Below are 24,159 nucleotides of genomic sequence, written 5' to 3'. Positions count from 1 at the left end.
CAGTGTGCTACCTCTGCATGTGAAGGGATTACTTTGACGAGATAAAAATGGACAGTCTAGTTAAATAAAATGTACTTCCTATCAACTTTTTCAAATATCTTTTAAAGAAACAACCTATTTCTGACATGAACAAGGCTGATAGGGCTAAATCATTCTCTTTATAGCCACACTGGTGAATCTTTTACAATAAACAAGACCCAAAGACCATGTAAGTATAAAAAAAAGACTGAGCTGGTCAAACCAATCTTACTGAAGGTAAAGTTGTAATTATGTGAATTAAATTTTTTTCCTGAGATCTAAACATGAAGTAAAATGGTCAAAAAACTTTATCCTCAGCATCAGAGGTCTAGGAATTTGTGAGCTGAAATTTTGTGTTATGTTTACCACGTAAGTTAACACATTGCCTGTCATCTCCTTTTCCTAGTGATAAAAATGAAAATTTGGGTCTGATTTGTAGTCTTAACTCCTAAGATGATCCGTTATTTTAACGCTTAGCTGTGCTATAGTTTTATTTTCATAACAAGATGGTGTGTGTTGTCTTTGGAAAAATAAATAAACCCAATTTGGTAAGCTGTTTAAGTTTAGTTCAGAATAAGTACCCATGTTTAGGAAAAAAACAGTCACCAAATGTTAGGGGAAACATGTGAGTTTACTAGCAGTTTTGAGGTAAAGGCTATCATCTGATCAACTGATTTGGAAAGGGTCACTGCTCCGTTCCAACTGGTGCTATCTCCCTGTCTGAATGAATCCATGGCACCTCTGGTCCTCTGTGGGCTCAGGACCAGTGGGCAGGAAAGATGAGGACTGAAGAGCACTCTTGGCCCCAGGCAGCTCCACCGTCTTTGTCACTCGAAAAACTTTTACCACAACAGCATTTCAAGAGCTGTTGACCTGCCCGGTATATCAAACATATCTTTGCATTCTGAGAAGGGAGGAAAAGAAATTATTAATCATGACTCATTTTTCCATACAAGAAAAAAAAAAGCCTTAAAACAGGGTGTGGACATTCACTCTCATTTTCCTCTGACTCTAAAGATTTCACAACATGTAGAGATTGTAGCCAGTCATCCTGGAATGGACTCTGGCCAGGTAAATGGTCTCACAATGGCTATGGAAGCACCTATAGTGACTTTGACCTAAGCTTTTATAGTGGACCCTGATATATTATACTTCTCTATGGTGGCTGAAAAATGCTCCATGGTCTCAATTATCAGGCAGTACAAATTGGTAGATAATATGTTAAAAAGCAGATTCCTTTAGTAGATTAAATATTAAACCAAATGATCCAAATAATGTTGGGTTGTTTCACTTCCTGTTTCCTTGGACTAAGTACCTACTTGAAATTTAAAAATGGAAGGGATGAAAACATTCTAAACAATCTTTTTTTTAAATTTTTCTAACATTTATTTATTTTTGAGAGACAGAGGGAGATAGAGCATGAGTGGTGGAGGGGCAGAGAGAGAAGGAGAAACAAAGTCTGAAGCAGGCTCCAGGCTCAGAGCTGTCAGCACAGAGCCTGACGAGGGGTTCGAACTCATGAGCTGTGAGATCATGACCTGAGCCGAAGTCAGACGCTTAACCGACTGAACCACCCAGATGCCCCTGGGATGAAAACATTCTAGAACTGGTCTTATAGTTGAAGTCTGAATAGTATTGGCAAAGTTTTGGCTGTGAGGACAAATGTTTGGACCCAGCTGTTTTTAGTCTGTGTTTGAAATGGGATGGAGAAGGGAGGGACACATTATTTAGAAGAGAAAATTCCAAAATAAAATAATCTTTAAAAATGCATGACTGTTTTGTCTTAGCTAGTGAGACCATGACAAAAATCCACTTCCTGTTCATGATCACCAAGGTACTTCAGATTTCTAGGAGCAGCTAGACTACCTACACTTCCAGAAAAGAATCTGCATTCTGTTAACCCCTCATTGTTTCTGCTCACTTCCAAATCTTTACAGAACTTCATTTTGCAACACATTTATCACACGCAATGGAACTGGATTTTAATGGAAGGCAGTAATGTACTTCTGTCTTTGTCCCTTTCAGAATGGCTTTACCCCTCTTCATATTGCCTGCAAGAAGAATCGGATTAAAGTCATGGAACTCCTTCTGAAACACGGTGCATCCATCCAAGCCGTAACCGAGGTGAGGGGAGTGGGATATCTAGGGTTCCCTAGGTCATGAGGGGATGGTCTTCACAGCTGGAGTCCCAGAGCCATTCTCAACAGCTAGTTTTGCTATGTATATGGTTGCCACTACTTTCTGAAGCCTTCACCCAAGGGGCTGCAAGGTCAGAGGGAAGCAGACAGGTATGAGGGGGAATGAGTATAAACACATCATTCAGAACACACGCTTTGTGCTCAGGGGTGAGTGGCGCCACCACTGAAAGCATAATTTACTTGAAATTCTGTAATGTGGTGCTTCTCAGATGGGGGTGATTTTGTCCCCCAGGAGGCATGTGAAAATGTCTGCAGGTATTTTTAGTTCTGACAAGTGGATGGTGCTCCTGGTGTCTAGTGGCTAGAGGCCAGATGCTACTAAATATTTCACAACGTTCAGGCCAGCCTTCTACAACAAAGATTATCTGGCTCAAAATGTCAGATGTGCCAAGGTTGAGAAACCTTATATAACACCACCCCTCAGTGTTTGTAAACTGAGCATTACTCTCTCTAAAAACTCAGAATTAAGAAAACACAGAGTTGCTGAAGTTAGTAAAGGACAACTCTAGGTTTCTCTTGTAAAACTGACACAGAACTCAGAGAAACGTTCCACCAGGATCAGTGCTAAGCACGCCTGGCATCTACCACTCCAGACTCCCCAGCCTGCCCCGCCCCCAGCACTCTGCTCTCCATAGATTCCAGCCACAGCATTTTCTGGGACTGGATACCCTTTCATTACCCTCCTATCTCTGTACCCTCCATGTGTCACCCCCAGTTTGCTATCTTGGCTAATCCTGTACACTCTTCAGGACGAATCTGGGGCCACTCACTAGGAAGTCCTTGGCCTCGTCTAGGAGGTCCTCCTCGAAGCACCTCTTCCTGTGCCTGTTTCCCTTAAAGCACTTATCTGGATGCTTCACTTATGACCTAGCCACTCCCCCTCCCCAGAAAGTGCAGGCTCCATCAAGGCAGGCCTGAGTCTGATGGGTCTATAGATGCCTGCAACATGGTATAGGCCATTCAGTAAAGGTCTGCTGAATGCATCAATAAAGACTGTAGCATTTGAAGCAGATATAAAATTTGAGATCTAGCCTAGTTTCTTATCTTCAAATATCTGCCTTGATTTGTAACACAAATTTAACGTTATTAAATGGTTGAAAATATTAATACTGATTTGCTCTTTTGTCACTCCCATGTCTTTATGGTAGGGACCTGTTATTTTAAAAGCTTATTCTCAGTATATGGCAACCATTTTTAAAGATCAGAATGGGCTCCGAAATAAAATATTTTTGACTGGTGTTTGATTAAATATCCAGAGATGTCAGCAACTGGAAAGGATCCTCTGCCAGCCCTGTACTCCTCAGAGCTTTAAAAGGCAAGGCAGACCAAGATGAGAACATGCCTTGTACATGTTCTAAGGACTCCCCCTACTGATGTAAAAAGGTGTCAAATTTTTAACACAGTTCTCATTTTCCTCAGTGCCCATTATTTGAAGCCTGGCCAACCAGAAGTCTTTCTCTTCTGCCTTTTACTTCACTTTTATTAGACAGAATTTCTTTCACGTATTTTTTGACATTTCTCAAATTCCTGTTGAGACTGGATCTCCTTCTCATTCTCTTTTTAAAATACATTATCTATTTCTAGCCATATTAAGCATTTTTACCAACTTATGGTGTTCATGCTGTACATGGAATTAAATTCTAAAAAATTCAAAATGGCATCATTTCATATAAGAAGCATAAGGGTGTGTGTGTATAGGATTTGGGACAAACAAAATTTAAAGTCTTGTCTAGTAATCATTGTATTATTTGCTTTAATTATATCACCTTAATTTGTAATATTCATAAAGTTAAAATTAAGTGATTAAAACAATTAATGTGATCTGCTCATTTATTAGAGGGTTGGCCTTGTGTTAAGTACCATGCTCTTTTGTGTACAATGGGATCAGTTGACTCTAAGTTCGTCAGAATCATTTTTAAAGGCCAAAATAGGATCTGAAATGAAAGTCAGCTTTTTTTAAAATTTTTTTTTAACGTTTATTTATTTGTGAGACAGAGAGAGACAGAGCATGAACAGGGGAGGGTCAGAGAGAGAGGGAGACACAGAATCAGAAATAGGCTCCAGGCTCTGAGCTGTCAGCACAGAGCCCGACGCGGGGCTCGAACTCACGGACCGTGAGATCATGACCTGAGCCGAAGTCAGACGCTTAACCGACTGAGCCACCCAGGCGCCCCAGAAAGTCAGCTTTTTAATAGTATGTATGTAATCATACATGCACCTACCCCCCCCCCACACACACACACATAGTTATATGGATAAGAAAGGTTTAGTAGCAAAGGGGGAAAACTTCAGGTCATTTCTCTCTAATTTTTTTTTTCATAGCTCTTTATAGAATGTTTGAAATCATTCTTTAGCAGATATGACATAGGTCCTTCATAATCACTGAACCTGCTTTAAGGAAATGATTATTATGTATTAATACATTTATCTTATAGAATCTGACATAGTGGGCAATGTCCTGACGTCTTCTGATCTGATCACTTGAGTGGTTATGTTAAGATGAGTGTGGGATGGATGAATGAATGGGTGGGTGCATGGAGGGCAGACAGGGAGGCAGGCAGACAAAACCTTTTTATGATAAGCTCACAAACCACTATTTCCCTCTTTTCTTCCTAGTCGGGCCTTACCCCAATCCATGTTGCTGCCTTCATGGGGCATGTAAATATCGTATCACAACTAATGCATCATGGAGCCTCACCAAACACGACCAATGTGGTAAGTCTCCTTTTAACAAAGAATGTCCAATTATGAGTATTTAAGAAACTGGTAAAAATTGCTCTTATTTACTTATTTTTTATTGTAATTAAATTCATTACTATTTAATGTGACTACTTAGAAGGACAAAATTTGAGAATACCTGTGGTTTCCTTTACTTCGAAGGCAAGATCCATTCAGTCGCCAGCTGGCCACAAATTGTTAGGACTTACAGGTTGTATGCATTAAATTTGCAGATATGTTACTACCAGATGTTATGCTTTAAAAAATAGCTTTTGTGGAGGGGAAGAATTTACAATAGAAGCATTTAAAGAAGTGTTTCATGTTGAGGAGGCACTTCAAATGATCATTATTGTAATTTCAAGTAAATCCAAAGTAATTCTTCTCTTTAGTGAGCTTGACCATGTTATAGCAAACCCATGGTTATAACAAACCCATGTTCATAGATTATCGGATGGTATTGTCCCATATTAATCATCGCTCATTTCAGAGTAAATATCACTCTCTAAGTGACTTATCACTCTAGATCTACGTGTGGCATTTGACATTGTTTTATAGGATTTTAAGTTTGTCTTCATAATAATATTAGCATACCAGACCATAAGCATAACAACACTACTTGGACTCATGAGCACCAAAGCAGTAAAAATCAAATAAACCACTTTCTGGCACAGAAAGGGCAAGCCATAAGGTCCTGCACACTCACCCTGAGGGTGGGCCTCCAGGAAGGCTCTGTCTTCTAACAGCCCAAATGAACACATCCACAAGATAGGAACAGACCAGCTTCTGAGCAGAAATATCATCTTTCCTGTTCCTAACGCCAGAGAGAGAGAGAGAATGTTTCCCTTCATAAAGAGAACCCTGGATGATCTGGTAAACTATATCTCCAATGCCTTTCTAGTAAGCATAGTAACAAGTTACATGCAAAATATGTCCTTGTGTATCCTTCCATGGAGGTGGATGTCCTGTAAAGCAATGCTCAATTTATAAAAGGAATTTTTAGGTGGATATCACTTGTGTGGGAGAATATATTTGCTTTTTATGACCTTTTGTTTCTTTTTGTCTATCCATGTTTTCTATATTGTTTACATTTTTTAATGAAATAAATGAATAGATAATCTGAATTAAACTCTCTCTGGTGACAATGAGGGAAGTGGTCAGGGTGGAGGAGTCCAGTGGCCAAGAAAATGGCCCCATGGGATAATGTCCAAAGACCAGAATACTGGTCTGCTGAGCTAAATCACAGAATGCAAACCAACAGCCAACAGCAAAGTCTGGCCCTCAGGTGTGTCTATATTGCCCTGGCAACATAGGATTTCTGTTTTGTTCTGTTTGCAATTCTGATTTTGTGGTCAAGGTTTAAGAAGTATATACAAACAGCCAAACTGCCAGCTTTTGAAAAATAGGAAGGTGTGGCATGATATGGCTGGCATCTGGCACAACTACTGAAGTGGTCTGCAGATGCCAAGGAGCAGCAGCCTCCCTTGGGCAAGGCGTCGGGCTGTCAAGTTGAGCGCTCCCCTCCTGCCCCACTCACTCATCTCCCCTCTTGCTTGGCTCCTGGGAGTATTCACCTTTCAAGCTGGGAGGAGGCCACACTGAGCAGCACTTCTGACACTGTTGGAGACCAGGCTCCCCAAGGGTTACTCCAATCCCTTCCATCAGGAATCAGGTTGCTGTGAAATTCTTGTGTATTTCATTTCCAATCTTTCCTCATTTTCAATAAGGAAGTGCTTGGGACTATTTTTTACTTAAAAAAGAAAAACACCCTACATCATAAGCATTATGCAAATAAAATATGCCACCCTTCTTCAGAGCTTCCATTAATTACCTTTGGCTCATGTTCCCCAGAGAGGAGAAACAGCACTGCACATGGCAGCTCGATCTGGCCAAGCTGAAGTCGTGAGGTATCTGGTGCAAGACGGCGCTCAGGTAGAAGCTAAAGCCAAGGTATGTGTGACACAGGAAAGCCTTTGCTCTTGAGGAAAAAAATTACCCTTGATTTTATTAAAACCTTTAAACACCTGCATGCTCTCTTTCAGGGATACTCTTATAAAGTCATGACAAAAGTATCTATCCAAGTGATATTGTAAAAAAAAAAAAAAATCCTTCCCTACACATTTGTCCATTCAATTATTTTACAAAATTAAATAGAACAAGAACTTTGCATCCTTGGCACATTGCTAGCCTCTAACAGATTTTGGAATCAAACCTAGACTTGATCCAGAATTCTTCACACTCCATAGAGAAGGGCTCATGTGGAAAGCTTCTAGAACAGGCATAATTTGGAAGCATAATTGAACTCTTTTGGTTGACTTATATGTCACCTGTCATAGCCATAAAAGGAAAAAGGAAGGTTTTACCTTTTCTTCACAACTTGAGATGTTATAAACCCTCAGACTCAAATTGGAGTGGCTTTAGGGATTTGCCTTTGCATAGAAGAATGTCTGGGTTGAGACTGAATGCTTCGCTTTCCTGGTTTAGCTCCCAGAAGAAACCCACTTTTCTTTCACTATTGAGATAGGTAGTTGGTCTGGCTATCAAAATGGCAGTTCAGGTCAGGGATCGTAAATAAATATGTAAATGCCTTAATCATTTAATTTAACCTTCAGTATATAAATGGTCTGCAGTTTCTAGTTTCAGGTTAAGTAGTGAGAAAACTGAGACATATATGAAGCAATTTGTATACAAAATATGTCTAGACTTTTATAACATTCCCCCAAAATATTTAGTTGTCTTACCCATATCTAATTTGACCACAATTGTTTTTTATCAACTTCTGTCAAAGCTTTCCAAAGCTTTTAAATTAGTCTTCTTAGGGGAAAATTAATCTTTCCCTTTCAGATTCATATTTTACCTGCTAACATATTGTGCGATTGTTTAATTAAAGTAATTAGTGCAAATATAGCACAAAGTAGCAATGTAACTAGTACAAAATAGTAGTGTGGGAACAAACACAACTAGATTATTGTAAGCATAAGATCTGCAGATGAGCCTAAAGGTTATAACAGCAGCAGACACAAGCTTTGGGTGTCCAATGTACTGTGGTGCCAGTTGGTGGATTTTACAGAGGATCTGGAGACAGAGGCCAGCAAACTTTTTCTGTAAAGAGCCTGTTAGTATATATTGTAGGCTTTAACAGATGCACCATCTCTGTCACAGCTGCTCGACTCTGACATTCTGGAACAGAAGCAGTGATGGGCAATCCTACATAAGCAAATGGGCGTGTCCATGTTCCAATAAAACTTGGTTTACAAACACAGGTGGCAACTGGATTTGGCCCCTGGATTGTAGTTTTCATACCCCTGATCTAGAGATGGTGGTTCAGTCTGCTTAATCAGTAAAGTAGAATAAATAAGAAAAGCTGTACTCTACCATGGATTACAAGAAACCTCACATTTTCTGAGTGTTGTTAGTGACATATCAAGCATTGTATCCAGGAAAAGGTTTCACTCACGGCTGAAATTGAGCATAGAATTTATAGTTATTGTTTCATTAAGGAGGCAGTATGTATTGTGATTAAGAACCTTTCTTTCTCAGCCAGAATGCCTGGGTTTGAACCTTGGTCCTCCATTTACTAGCTATATAGTGTTTGAGCGAGTTAATGAATATCTATCTCTGTGGCACATTTATTTTTCTAGTTTCTTCATATAGAAAATGGAAATACTAACAGTTACAAGTGGTAAGATTGTCGTGATGATTAATGAATTCATGTAGGTGGCGTACTTAGAACAGAGCTTGGGACATGTAGGTGCTCAGCCCATGTTTAGTGGTGGTCGTGGCAGTAGCAGAATTACAGGAAATTTTTCTGTGACAATTATCTTTTTTCTGTTTTCAGTATTCTTCTTCCTGTGGCTCCACCAATTCCTCTTATACTTCTTACATAGACCCTCTTGCTTTGACCTTGACTCTCATCCTCCTTAGCTTTTCAGAGCAGTCTCCTGTGCTCCAACCTCTTCTCTCTAGCTTCCCTATTTAAAGTACTTACCTGAATTTTTTCACACTCAAATAGAGGATTTCTCATTGGATGACCACCACAAGGCATCTTTGGGCAAACTAGGAAAAGATGCCTCTCCCATTTGGGGATAAGATCCTCAAGGTGCAAGATATAGTGCCTCATGCCTGGGAGTGAATTGTAATAAGGGGCCTTTCCTAGGCAGATACAGCTCATGCCAGGATGTACACCTTGACAAGCAGAGGGTTGGCTGCCTTTCAGCCTTCTTGGCTAGGAGTCTTTGTGCAGTTATACCTGGACAACCCTATACCCGGCCTCTGTGCTTTGGAGTATGACAAGGTGGTGCCAATAAAATAATTCATTCCATATGAGGGCACAATAACTGGTGAGGTATAATACCTTTCCCAGTTTTAGTAGGATAAATTCCCTTACCTCCCCAAAAAAGGAATCATTAGGGGATAAAATTTTAATAAAATATGGCAGGTGGTAGTGAGGATAATTTATAGATAGAACTGCCTTTCACACTTTTCATACTAATAGGTTACTCAAAGGGTATTTAAGGTGCTTAGATCCACCATCTCCCCCTTACTAAATGTTAAAGAAAAAGATAAATGGGATTTTTTTAGCATTGAAGCAAAGAATCTACGGTAGCCTCTGATACCAAGCAAAGTTTGCTGAATGTTTCACAACGTCACCATTGTGTTCTCAGCTAATCAGCCTTGTATTTCAACCTTGTCATTTAGGATGACCAAACCCCACTCCACATTTCTGCCCGATTGGGGAAGGCAGATATAGTACAACAGCTGTTGCAGCAAGGAGCATCTCCAAATGCAGCCACAACTTCTGGGTATACCCCACTCCACCTTTCGGCCCGCGAGGGGCATGAGGACGTAGCTGCATTCCTTTTGGATCATGGCGCATCTTTATCTATAACAACAAAGGTATGAAAGTGAATCTTGGAATCCTGTTGTGTCCCCCCAGATCCATCCTCCTTACAATTCCCAGCATGGTAATAGGTACACGAGTGGTACAACGGCATCTATCCTTGGGATCCCAGGATAGCCCTTAACATGGTCAGCAAAACCATGGAGGGGCGCCTTGTGGCTCAGTCAGTTGAGCGTCCACCTTCAGCTCAGTTCATGATCTCGTGGTCCATGGATTCGAGCCCCACATCAGGCTCTGTGTGACAGCTCGGGGCCTGGAGCCTGCTTCTGATTCTGTCTCCCTCTCTTTGCTCCTCCCCTGCTCACATTCTGCATCTCTCTCTCTCTCTCTCTCTCTCTCTCTCTCTCTCTCTCTCTCAAAAATAAATAAACATTAAAAAAATAAGGGGTACCTGGGTGGCTCAGTCAGTTGAGCGTCTGACTTTGGCTCAGGTCATGATCTCACAGTCTGTGGGTTTGAGCCCTGCGTTGGGCTCTGTGCTGACAGCTCAGAGTCTGGAGCCTGCTTCGGATTCTGTATCTCCCTGTCTCTCTGCCCCTCCCCAGGTCATGCTGTGTCTCTTTCTCTCTCTGTCAAAAATAAATAAACATTAAAAAAAATTTTTTTTAATAAATTTAAACAAAGCCATGGAGTGAGGCAGGGTAGTTTGGGGTATGTTTGTTTGTCTTATGTTTCTCAGTGCATTATCTTCCAAAGAACCATCAATGATATCTAGATTACAATGTTTCTTGCACATTATTTGATAGATTTAAATGGTAATTTAAAAACACAGCCATAGATGTCTCCTGCTGAGGCCAAGTATACAAACCACTTTCAAATCAGGAGGTGAATTTTTCTTGGATTATTTTTGTTTGGTGTTCTTTTGTTGCTGTTGTCTTGTATGATTAATGGTTTAATTTTTAAAATCTCAACTCTGATGCCTTAGAACAATAATCTACCACTCAGTTACTTTGTGGGAACAGACTGCAAATTTAGAGCTCATTTTTTGGTGATACTACATAAACCTAACAAGTGTGATAGAAAGATGAATTGGCCTATGGCATGTCTTAGAAAACTAGAAATCAGTGCTTCACTCCCTTATTTGGATGCAGAGAAGTGTGATCAATGCACAAGATAATTACAATAATTAGAAATACTTGGAAAACTATCCGAATAAATGATGACTACCTCCAACTTTTGCCCCCTGTGACTCTTCAGGCTCTTAAGTAGAGCAGAGTTGCAAAGTTCCTGGATTTCATTTAATATGTAAACCAGAGTAATGAGTGATGAGGTTTTGAGTACACTTGTCCTTCCACCATGCCAGCTGCCCATTGGCTCTAGTTGGCTTTAGTCTCACGAGGTCAAATGTGTTGATGACCCTCCAGTTGCTGACTCATGCTTGGGAACCTCCATAACTGTGCATAGTGACTGACTGGTGGATACCCATGTCCTTGTAGGAGCAGGTAGCAAGGGAGAGCAACTACTCCACTCTCAGTACCCAGCTCTTGCAAACTTACTGGGATAGAACCATGTGTTATTATTCAGTTCACCTTTTGTGGTTAAGATGCATGATTCTCTGACTCCTACCCCTGAGGCCTGGAGCATACATAAAGATATGTGTATACATGCAGAAATAGGAGAAGAAGAAGAGAAAGGCTCCAGTCTAGTCATGTGGGAATATGGGAGGTCCAGACTTGTCCTGGATTTTCCCAAGCCTTCCAAATCCAAATTGGGACCCAGTAACATATTCTTCCCAAAATGTGAAATCCCAAAATAGCTCTAGAATAAGTCCCAGATCTAGCTCTCCACCTTCATCCTGGTCAGATGCCTGATTAGTCCCAGAATTAGTGGCATGTTGTGACTCAGTCAACAGAGAGAGAAAGATTAAATACTGCTCATCCTTGTTGATAAGGAGATTCTAGCTGTCGTCTTCCAGTGTTGGTCTTTAAATACAGGCTTAACTGTGCTTCATCTGAGAATAATTCATTGGTTCCAAGAAAGCGATACCTTTGTTTCGTTTCTCTTGGTCATTATTTTTATGTTTCTGTTTCCAGAAAGGATTTACTCCCCTCCATGTGGCCGCAAAATATGGGAAGCTGGAAGTAGCCAATCTCCTGCTACAGAAAAGTGCATCTCCAGATGCTGCTGGGAAGGTATGAGGCTGACCACCTTGTAGCAGGCCCCTTCCATGGTAGCAAAACAAGCACTTGCTACTTCACCACCAGCCACGTAAATTATGACTAGTCCCGAGTTAAGTCGCATAGGATGAAGATCACTTTGGAAACAGGAGGTGAACGCTGGGGTCCAAGCATTGTGGAAAGCGGAATGTAACTTACACTCTGTGTTGAACCCACACTAATCCTATCTCCTAAATCTAGGCCTCTGATGTTAAGACGCTTTTGACACTGGTTGTTGTTTCTGCACGTGTTTTCAGAGCGGGTTAACTCCACTGCACGTAGCTGCACATTACGATAATCAGAAAGTGGCCCTCCTGCTTTTGGACCAAGGAGCCTCACCTCACGCGGCTGCAAAGGTATCTGTGATTGGACAGCCCGAGGAGGCCTGTGGGCAGTGTCTGTTGGTCTCTGTATGTGCATCCACTTTGTTGCACATGTAGCACCCTGCACCTTAGACATCACTTAAAAGACATAGAAATATAAGCTCCTCAGGAAATCTGTGCCTTCAGATCTTTGGTCACCTAATGTGGTAGATGCTCAATAAATATTCACGTGCCAATTGATTTTCCTTAAAAATCCAGGACATCCTGGAGCCTGTGGAGGAAATAAAGTTGAAGTATTCTTCAGCCAGATTAAAAACATCAGCATAGCCTGAGGGAGTAAGAAAGTCTGATTTTTCAAGGTTATAAAATATGTGTGATATTTTCCTGGCCATAAAACATTGCCTTCGAGTTATTTATTTCTGTTTAATAACATGGGTTGGGAAATTTTGTTTATGTGTTTTTATGATTCTTAAGAGGAATCTTTATTCCTATTATTAGGGTATTTGGGGCCAGTAGACAACCTACATTTTTCAGAAAAGAGATACATAGAGTATATGGCTTCCTGATTCCCTGATATTCTGATTTGAGAGGCAAATCATAAAGAAGAGTGTATTTGAAGATAGGTTAATAGAGTGCTGTCAGTTTAGTAAGCTCTCTCTTGTGGAACAGGTGGCTGTGATCTGAGAAAAGTGGAAACATACAAACCACAACTTAATGCTGTCTAGTTCTTTCACTAAATACTATTGGTTGGAAAAACTTTTAGCATTTTTAAGCTTTATACATCTTTTTTTTTTACTCTGCCATTGTGGGACAGCTACAGTGCTCTGCTTTAAACTTAGTGTTTACATTGAATCTATTGTACACACAGGTCAATCAATGAATGGGCTGTTCTAGATCACTTTGTGGACTTTAAGAGAGAAAGTTTTCAGGTACCTTCTCTTTTTGAAGACTAGGTTATCTTTGACACCTATTTCTCCTCAGGGCCTCTTTTCCTATATGTCTTAATTATCTCCTGCCCCAGCCTCTCCAGAATGTACCCAGTGAAATCTATACTTCAGAACCAAACCTCCAAATTTGCTTTTCATCTAAATGTGGCTTTCCCTCCATAGTTTCTGATTCTGACAAACATTTTTTCTATCATAAAACCATGCCTTGACCTTTGATAAAGCTTTATCTTTAAAACAAAAATGAATAGTAGCATTATTCACAGTAGCCAAAAGGTGGAAGCAACCCAGTATTTATTGAAGAATGAACAGATAACTAAAATGTGGTGTATACATACAATGGAGGAAGTAGGAAGGAAATTCTGGCACATGCTACAACATTAATCAGCCTCAAAGACACCATGCTAAGTGAAATAAACCAATCACACAAAAGGACAAATACTGTATGAGTTCAGTCATAGAGAGATAGAAAGTAGAATGCTGGTTGCCAGGGGCTAAAGGGAGGAAGGACTGGGGAATTGGTGTTTAATGGATGGAGTTTCAGTTTGAAGATGGATGGTGGTAATGGTTCCAGAACAATGTGAAATGTAGTTAACGCCATTGACTATACATTTAAAAATGGTTTGGTTTTACAGAATGTATATTTACCACAATTTAAAAAATGAAAAAAATTACATTGAAGCTTAATGATTGTCTATTTCATTTCAGTATATTTTAATATCCTTTCGGGCCTGGGCCACTTTTATTATATTATAATAACTCCAGGTTCTTGGTAGGAAAATAATTAATAAGCAAATTATTCATTCCTCACAGAAGAGTAAGATAATTAATAGGAAAATTGTTCATTCCTCACATGAGAGTAAGAATTTTGACACAACTAGTACCAAGCAGTTTAGAATTGACAAGAGTCATAAAGTAGTTAAGTGAAGCAAAATGAGTGTAAGCCACCCTTCCGTCCATCCATTCCTTCTTTCAATCCATAAATAACCCTTAAATAGGTCCGTAGTAGGTATATTTGCAGTTGATTTCCAGATTCATATTTGTCAAACAAGACTTCATGTTTCCATGTCTGTAAAACATCCTTCACAACAAAGAGTTGAAAAGAGTTCTAACAGCACTTAGCCTTTGGAGTAGCTTTTATAGCCAATCCAACACTGGCTTTGCTAAGGAGACGTTACTTCTTGCTGCCACAGCACAATTGCCTCCATAAGAGCTTCAGTAATACCATCGCTGCTACATGGCTGATCGTTCCCACTGTCTGAGGCACTGATCCTGGTCAGGAACTTTTTCTAGACTTTGATCCCAAGCAAAGCCTGTTCCTTCAGTTAAGGATGGGCTTTATCTGCTAGGCAAGAAACCTAGCTACTGTTGTTTAAACTGATGAGGCTCTATTTTTTCTCATTTATAAACAGTCTGGAGGTAGGCAGTTGTTGATGTTGGTCCAGTGTTTCCAGAACATTAAGAAAAGCTCCCTGTGATTTTTTTTTTTTTCTTCCTTTCCTTTCAGAGACTGTTTTTGCCCAGGCTGCCAGTTCCTCTTTTCAAGCAGGAAAGAAAGACAATAGGGCATTCCCAGAAACTCCACCCAGCCATTTCTCCTTACATGTCATTGGCCACTTCTTTCTGCAAGGGAAGCTAGGAAGTGTAGTTTTTCAGCTGGACACAATGCCAAGGCTCTTTTATTAAAGAAGGAGGGAGAAGGGATAAAGAGTAGGCAAATACTCCCTGGAGTAAAGGAAGGTTTAGCATTTCCAAATTCTGGCTGTGGTGAAAAATGAGGGACAAAGGCTCAAAAAGGCACAATTTGAACATATGACTATAACAGCAGTTGACTTCAGTGTGAACTCTTTCTCAGTTCACATGCTGGGTTCTTAGGGTAGGTGATGCTCTCTTGCCTTTTCTTCTGTTTCATAGAATTGCCAACATATTTTCTTACTCATACATGTCCTAGGAACCTGATGCGATTTTGTAATGGGGGAGGAGGGAAGGTGCCAAAAAAGTAGATGGGCTTCTGTGATCCATTTTCACCAGATCTATTTCCCGAGGCAGGACTCTATGCTAGAAGGGGTATTGGCATGAAATCAGGCATAACGTGGACACTCATCGTGGAAAACAGATAGTGAGTCTTAACTTATTATCAGATTTCTCTTCCATAGAATGTACAATATATCTACTGGTATGGAACAGTAGAGATTCTTGGAAAAAAATATAAAGTATGATATACATCTATTACTTTTGTTAACTTAAAATTGCATTTCCTTTTGTTTTCATCTTGAATTACAAAAGCTCACACTGCAAGCATTTTGTTCTCCACATCAAGAGGAAAAAAATATTTAAGATTATTCTATAGCCGAATCTGTCACTATTTTATTTCTCTTCTGATAAATGCATCTTTCCCTTTAGTGTGATAGGTGAGAATCATTTTACTTTCCAGAAATTAAGAAGCATTTAGAAATATTAGAGAACTTCTGATAGGTCTCAAGATGAACTTTTTGTTTATTATTTGAAATATTTTTAAGTCTTTCTGAGATGAACTTCCATTCTAAAATAAATGCCATGAATTGTTTTTCCCTTGCTTTATTCTTTCCTTTGTAGCTCAGGTAAGGAGCTCAGAGTAAAGCCCTCAGTAATCATGAGTAACTTGTCTAAAGTCAGCATGCATTTCAGAGATGCCAGAGTTTCTCTTTTTAGTGTTCTTTAGGACCTAGGATTTTTGGGTGGAATAAGAAATAATCCAGAGGATTGTCACCTGTTAAAGGACACTGACCTGCCTTCGGTGGTTGACAAGTAACTAATGCAAAGGTTATGTCCATAGCAAAAGCAAAAAGAAATAAGATGCATGACAAGAAGCTAAACTCAGGCTATGTTGCTGTTACCACTCTGATTAGCCAGTGCTAGACATATTGACTAATCAGATGACCTATTTTAGCACTGATTTTGTGAATTTTGGCTTTTATGCAGGGGTGGGGATGGTAACGAAACAGACCACCCCCTCCTGTCATTCGCTGTAAAGTTGGGCTCAGTCCAAAGCTCTACATTTGGCTCTGAAGGCAATCCCTTTAGGGTGTGTCTGTACAGAGGGACAAATGTTTCCCAGGTCAGCTAGGGTTTCCAGATGGCAAAAGGTCAAAACTAAAAATAGGGATATAAAATCTTCTACCCTAGCCCATCCCGTTTGGCAGAGGCTGGTTTCAGAAGTGTCTAGAAGCAGCATTTCCACTTGCTTAAATCCTCTACAATTGATTACAGAAAGGGTGTTTCTCAAGTGAGAACCATTATCCTACTAGGACATGCTAATGACTTAAAATATGAGGGTAATTGCAGTAGGCTGGCCGGATCAGTGCTGCAGCAGCCCCCACTGTCCTCTGTGTTGTTTCCTACCCATCCATATGTCCTGGAAAGATTGTGACTGATAGTTGTCTAGATTTGGATCATTTGCCAAATGTGAATCCATGAATTCCATTTTTTTTCCTCTAAATCTTCTTTTCTATAAAAAATCATTCTCATTTTTCATTGACATATCTTATATAGTTGGATTCATGCCCAAGTGAAAATATAATCTTGCATTTCTCTTAAATGACAATAAGGCTGGACAAGGTCCCCTAGTGCAGGGGACCTTTCTTTCTCAGGGCGGAAGACTATGAACAACCCTGAGGCACAGTTAATTGCCAGTTTGCCAGAGGAATTTAAGTTGCTTGAACCTCTGGTCATCAGAGGTCAGTCAAGACAAGGATCCCAGAATGTCCTGAAAGTGGTAGTAAGCTTGACTCAAATTCTGAGGATTCACCAGTCACTGTGAGGCACTAGTAGAGATACAAAGACAAATACGACACAATACCTGCCCTCAACAAATTTGTATTTTAGTAGGAGGAAACAGGTATGCACAGGAAAGAGTGCCACTATCTCCAGGACTTTGATTGGAGTCAGTTAGGTTGGGGGTGAGTGTAGGTGGGGAAGGAGGAAACGAAACCCTTCATGAGAGTATAACCCTTGAGCTGAATCTTCAGCTGATAGATGCTGACCCCAAAGACATAGTGGAAAAGAACATTCTTGATAGAATGAGGCAAAATAGAAACATGAGCTGTATCTTATGTGGGAAACCAGTTCAGCTGAAGCATAACGTAGAAACTAGAGTTTCATAGAAGAGGCAATCAAAGGGGCTGTGAGGGTAGATTATAGCATCTTGACTACCATGAACAGTAAATTTTTCAACTTGTTAGCAACAAGTGACTATTAAAGATATTTTAAAGGTAGAGTAATGGCTCTGAATACCTATTATTGAATGAAAAGTGGAATAATGGCTCTGAACATGTCCATGGTACCACATTGTTTGTTGTTTTCTAGTTGCGTTTCCTCACATTGGCAATTTAAATAAAGCAAGTAATTATTGAGCACCTACTAATATTAACTGCCTGCAAGAGAGGACCCTATATTCCTTTTGCAAAACCGGTAGTACTCTGCATTAAACGTCTGTAGTATGTTTTCCCAATTTAGGGATATGGGAGACATTAGGGCAGTACATTAATGGCACAGCTTGATTTATCAGTTTGCTTATGTGATTATGAATTTTTAAACCGTCGAAGAAAATCACTAGAAAGGGAAGCATACTATTTGAAAGTACACTGCACACATTTTTATCTTGTTACTGGGCATGTGACCAAATGATTCGTGTTGACAGAATGGTTATACGCCACTGCACATCGCTGCCAAAAAGAACCAGATGGACATAGCGACAACTCTGCTGGAATATGGTGCTGATGCAAATGCAGTTACCCGGCAAGGAATTGCTTCTGTCCATCTTGCAGCTCAGGAAGGACATGTGGACATGGTGTCCCTGCTCCTCAGCAGAAATGCTAATGTGAACCTGAGCAATAAGGTAACCTTTCTTTTTCTCTGCAAAGCGTATAACGAACCCTTACCTCTCAGAGAGGTCACTAAGAAGCATGCACTAAGAAGCATGAAGAATCCAGGTCAAATAGAATATATAAAGTGTAATATTGCACAAAGATGTTTACCAAAATATTGTTTATTATAGTAAAGACTTTGAGAAAAAATGTTTAAACAGTAAGAGAATGGTAAATCAATACTTGTCAAGTCATACAATTGAATAACATATAGTCATAAAAATGAAGTCCACAAAGTTTTTCTTAATAATATGAAGTTTCGCTATAATGCTAATTCAAAGTACCACATTACCTTGCCAGAACTTAGCAAAATAGTAAGTTGTAAATTGTAGCCTGTTGATTTTGTCTGCAAATATTTTGGGGGTACCTACTCATTGCCTCTCCCAGTTTTAAGTCCTACTTAAAAAAATAAATATTAGAAAGAGTGCTGCCTTCATGGAGTCCATTTTAATAACAGAAGTTTAGAGTAGCTATTTTATTCAATAGGTTGGAAAGGTTGTTAGTCTTTCTATGTAAATTGGCAGTTTCAAGGAACGTGTGAAGTCTCTGTTCCCTAGTTTTTTCAAATTCCTGTCCTCATATTTGGCAGCCCCATTATTAGTGAAGAATTTTATGAAGCAAAGTCTAGCCCACAATTGGCCAGAGACATGTTAATGAAGTTAGACCTCTCATTGCATGTATCAGAGAATTTGGGTTCGCTAAACTATTTATTAATACCTTAAGTCTGAGGTCTGCTCAAAGCACAGAACAGATGTTTCTAAGTCTTCCCTTCATATAACACAAAAGCCTGCTACAGTGCTCCCAAGTTCTTGACAATCCAAACTCCCTGGCTTTTTCTCTACCAGTTGGTGATGGCATGGCCATAGCTCAGATTTTGGAGTCGAGTTTCAAGACAGCAATAGTTTTATGGGGACAAATGACAAGTAATTTTATTTGTTTTTCATATACATGGACTGTATTTTGGAATCATGGAGGTTTTGAATCCCCTGGGTGTGAATCCTAAGCCTGACTCTTCCTTGATGTGTGACTTGATTGAACAAGCTATATGACCTGATGAACCTCAATTTTTTCCTCTAGTAAATGAAGACAACAATATTTACTTCACAGAAATGTCATAAAGATTAACTGAGGTAACATTCAGCACCTTCTCCTTAAGGAAGAAAATAAGAGTTGTCTTAATTGTGGACTTCTTATAATTTAGGGAAAATGTTATTCTGCACTAACCTGAATTCCCGAGGTTGTAATTTAACAAATTCTATAGACCAAAAGACATACATAAGAGAACAGGGAAATATTTTTTATTTCAGTTTTAATATCTTGAAAATATTTTGTGATTATTATAGAACAAAATATTTTTCATATTTTTCTGGTGTAACAATTTGATTTTCTCTTATCTTTTATTTTAAACATTCCTTTTATCTGTGCATGTCTCTGTATTAATAGGAATCACAGAGCAATTTCAAACAGCCATTATAAACAGGATGGTTTTTGAATTTCAAGCGTTCAGATAGAGACCAAACTTACAATAATTTGCTGCAAAATTCAACTTGTCTTAAAGACAAGGTAGAAGACCTGGTCTTCTCAAATTGAAGTACATTCTGGCATCCATTAGAGTCTATTTGAAGGGCCCAGAATACTGTATCTCAATATAGACCTTAACAACTGGTTAATAGGTGAATGTTTTCAGATTTGATACCAAAGTATACTGTGACTTCTTTTTCTTTAAAATCCTCCAGTCAAACAAATAAATAAAATCCTCCAGTCAACTAGTTGCAATACATATCCAGCCTTGCATTCGCCTTAAAATCACAGACATTTTTTAGGCTGAAAATACTTCAGAATTTCCCAGTGTTTGCTTTGATAGACTGGAAATTAGCAAGGAAATTCTGAGGACCAAAATTGTCCGCCATCCTCCAGGGAAAAAACCCTACATGAGCAGAGATACTTCCAGAGAAATTTTGAAAAGCAGATCAGCTGGCTTCCCATGAGCACATTAAAGTTAAGGAACTTTCAAGAACTTCACAGTACCAAGGAATGATCTAATATGAAGGCATTTGTAAATCTTTGCTTCCTTTCTCAGTTGCCATGTTCCATATAAAGTGTGAAGTAAGCCCTGATGTAAAAACAGAAAATGAGCAGAACGTGTTATTCAATAAGGAAACTCTGACCATTTTCTGTCAGTTTTTCCTAAACTGCCAATTTTAAACATCATTTATTGTCTCTCCCTCCCTGTCCTACCTCCCCACTTAACACTAGATTTTATTTCCTTGTTAAAAAATAGATATTAAAAAGAAAGATTTAGTTTTTGTGAAAATTGATATTGAACTAAATAGTTTATTGCTTTCACTTATTTCTTTTCTGACTAGTAATCAGTGGTTCCCAGTAGCTTCAAGGAAAAGAGACCATGACTAGCTACTAGTGAAGTTAGCTCGTGTTGGATTTCAGTTTCGCTTTTGATGTTCCTGCTTTCCCACATGGATTTTGTAGACTACAAGTAGCTCTATTCCTTTGTACCACTAATAGAATATTAAGCAGGGCTGTTGATATTCTGAGTTAGTGGTGTTCTCTTGTTCCAAATAACCACCACTTTTTAAAATAAGCAATGGTTGAAACCTTAGAAAAGATTAACAGGTAACCTCTGAATTCAAATGGGACTGTTGTAACCACCACATTATTTTTTAAAAATCTTTTTAATGATGGGGTATCTGGGTGGCTCAGTCGGTTAGGTGTCTGACTTGGATCTCACGGTTCATGGGTTCAAGCCCATCAGGCTCTGTGCTGACAGCTCAGAGCTTGGAGCCTGCTTTGGATCCTGTGTCTCCCTTGTTCTCTCTGGCCCTCCCCCGCTTGTGCGTGCTCTAGCTCTCTCTCAAAATTAAATAAACTTTAAAAAAAAAAAACAAAATAAAATCTTTTAAATGAAAATCATGAACATAAAAATAAGTTTCTTTTTAGCATATTTTATCTAAAGATGTTTGCTTTTATCTTCTGATTTAATCATCTAGTGGATGATTCAGTGCTAGATGCTAGACACTGGTTATAAAAAGATTAAGAACACAGTATTTGCCTCAACAAGGTCACAGTGGTTTGAGGAAGACAGACAAGGAAACAGAATTTATTTATTTTTTAAAATTTTTTTTTAACGTTTATTTATTTTTGAGACAGAGAGAGACAGAGAATGAACGGGGGAGGGGCAGAGAGAGAGGGAGACACAGAATCGGAAGCAGGCTCCAGGCTCTGAGCCATCAGCCCAGAGCCCGACGTGGGGCTTGAACTCACGGACCGTGAGATCGTGACCTGAGCTGAAGTCGGACGCTTAACCGACTGAGCCACCCAGGCGCCCCAAGGAAACAGAATTTAAATGCAGGATTATAATGCTCTTAATAGAGGTGAGCACATAGAAGGTGTGCACATAAATGTAACAATGAGACCCTTTGTGAGACAAGGACAGACAGTGAAGTCCAGGAAGGCTGTGAGTGACTCCATGGTACAGGTAGAGTGGGTAACCCATGAGGCAGCATGAACACAGGGGAACACGAGAGAGTAAGGCACATGCCACAATACCTTTCCCAAACTTTGCTGAGAAACACTCAGTAAAGTATCTTCAAAAGTCTTGAAAAGTCTCAAACTTAGAATAGGTAACCTCTACAAAATACTATGGCTGAAAATATTTGTTTCCTGTAAAGTAGAACATGGAGGGGGTGGAGGGATGGGTGAAACAGGGATTAAGGAGGGCACTTGTGATGAGCACTGGCTGATGTATGGAAGTGTTAAATCACTATATTGTATACATGAAACTCATAGAGCACTGTATGTGTACTAACTGGAATTAAAAATAATAAATAAATAAATAAATAAATAAATAAAGCAGAACATGGAACATTGTTCTAAGATTATGTCAGTGTTGGGTGGTGCCAGTCTTGGCCCCAGCTTATTTTTCTTGGACTTCAACTGAGTGCATTGGTCCTCCTTTTCATATTTCCTCTCTTTTCAGTTTGAGTGGGCTTCCTCCCAAATTCTGTAAATAGTTAAAAAGCCGAGAGCAAGTGAGTCTTCCTGAATCCTATAATCTGTTTGATGGGACAGCAACCCCTGAATAAGTCATGTACGGCATCTACAGGGCTCTGTGCCCTCGCTGGTGTTGTCCCTGATTCATTCCTCTCCTCTGACAAATGCCATGGCCGAGGTTCCCGTTGCACAGATGCTAGAGGAAGAGAAGGAAGGCCTCCAGGACTCAGACACTAACCTCCATGCTCGTACTGGGGGAAAGAAAACAATCTGCAAGCACTCACACCAAGTTACTCTTTCCTAAATATTATTCATGAAAAGACACTTTACAACTACAGAGGATTTTTAAACTTGTGTACAGTCTTGGTGATTTTTTCTTGGCCATTAGAACAACCAGGTAGCCTGCACGTTCTGTTGTAGACTCAGTTTCAAATGTTCAGTCTCATTAAACACATACACCATTCAAATGACCTGGAAATTCTCATGGTACAGCATTCATTTTGCGTTTCGAGGCCATCTTTCCTACCCAGAAACAACATACAGAACATATTTATCAGCTGTGGGTATTAATATTCAGTGAAGAAAATATTATCATCATATGTCAATACTTAATTTTATAACTAACTTTTCTTTTAATTCTGCTAAAGCTAGTGCCAATGGCCATGTGTTGAAATTCCTGCATAATTTTGCAAAAAAAGTCTCTAGGTGTCTTTTTGGTAAATATTTATTTACTTATTTTTGAGTATAGTTGACATACAATCTCACATTAGTTTCAGATGTACAACTTAGTGGTTTGACAAGTTTATACATCGTGCTGTGCTCGCTACAAGTTTAGCTACCATCTCTGTCCTGTCACAACACTATTATAATATTATTCACTGTATTCCATATGCTGTGCCTTTTATTCCCATGACTTATTCATTTCATAACTGGAAGCCTGTGTCTCCCACTCCCCTTCACCCATTTTGCACAATCTCTCACTCCCCCTTCCCTGTGGCAACCATCAGTTTGTTTTCTGTTTTAACAGACCTGATTCTGCTTTTGTTTACTCATTTAAAATTAACAACAACAAAACATTTTTGTTAATTCATTTAAAAATTTTTTTCTTTGTGGAAGTATTTTAAGGCAAATCCCAGACATTATATCATTTTATATCTTTTTTTTAAAGCCTCTAGTTTTAACAAGTGAACACTGGAGTATATAGTAGGAAAATGGTATAATGTCTGGGATTTGCCTTAAAATACGTCCACAAAGAAAAGAATGAACAGGAAGTAGGGCTGGATGAAGCAAATCTAGGAAAACCTTGATAAACCATAGAGTCTGTGGTGAGTCCACAAGGTTCAGTCCATTCCCTCCACTTCTGAGAATGTTTGAAATTTTCATGAAGCCTGCAGATAACAGTGTTGCCACAGTGCCAATATATAAACATATTTTGTAGATTTTTTTAACATAAGAATTCTAGGCTTGGGCACCTGGGTGGCTCAGTCTGTTGAGCATCCGACTTTGGTTCAAGTCATGATCTCACAGTTCGTGAGTTCAAGCCCCACATTGGGCTCTGTGCTGACAGCTCAGAGCCTGCTGGAATTCTCTGCCTCCTTCTCTCTCTCTGCCCCTCCTCCACTCATGCTCTTCCTCTCAAACATTTAAAAATTTTTTTTTTAATTTAAGAATTCAAGGCTTAGTCTCCTACAATTCATAAATTGTTGCTCATACATGCCATGTGTGCTATATTATCTTCTCTAAAATGACTGTACTTTGAATCTTTTGCAGAATGGCCTGACCCCACTCCATTTGGCTGCTCAAGAAGACAGAGTGAATGTGGCTGAAGTCCTCGTAAACCAAGGGGCAAATGTGGATGCCCAGACAAAGGTATACAAAAAAGAATGTGTCGTTTGGTGACTCCTATATGGAAACAAGTACAATTTGATGGGGGGAGAACAAATTTTCCATCATATCTTTTATACATAGCATGTCAAACATAAATCTGTGCAAA

General features: G+C 39.4%; 1 protein-coding gene across 18 annotated transcripts in view; it reads left to right on the top strand.

Annotated features, from left to right (window-relative positions):
• Window positions 1-24,159, top strand: part of ANK3 (ankyrin 3) — a 697,552-nt gene that overhangs the window by 527,604 nt on the left and 145,789 nt on the right. For 15 of the 18 annotated variants that reach the window (XM_043596402.1, XM_043596395.1, XM_043596398.1 and 12 more), the window contains 8 exons: window positions 2,044-2,142; window positions 4,833-4,931; window positions 6,783-6,881; window positions 9,630-9,827; window positions 11,865-11,963; window positions 12,245-12,343; window positions 17,933-18,130; window positions 23,937-24,035. In XM_043596402.1, coding sequence (XP_043452337.1) covers window positions 2,044-2,142; window positions 4,833-4,931; window positions 6,783-6,881; window positions 9,630-9,827; window positions 11,865-11,963; window positions 12,245-12,343; window positions 17,933-18,130; window positions 23,937-24,035 — 990 coding nt within the window. The remainder of the gene's footprint in view (window positions 1-2,043; window positions 2,143-4,832; window positions 4,932-6,782; window positions 6,882-9,629; window positions 9,828-11,864; window positions 11,964-12,244; window positions 12,344-17,932; window positions 18,131-23,936; window positions 24,036-24,159) is intronic. The other 3 variants (XM_043596407.1, XM_043596409.1, XM_043596408.1) reach the window with 1 other exon arrangement.

The sequence above is a fragment of the Prionailurus bengalensis genome, chromosome D2, assembly GCF_016509475.1.
Source record: "Prionailurus bengalensis isolate Pbe53 chromosome D2, Fcat_Pben_1.1_paternal_pri, whole genome shotgun sequence".
In the NCBI taxonomy this organism is placed as follows: domain Eukaryota; kingdom Metazoa; phylum Chordata; class Mammalia; order Carnivora; family Felidae; genus Prionailurus; species Prionailurus bengalensis.
This window is presented reverse-complemented; position numbering and strand designations above follow the sequence as displayed.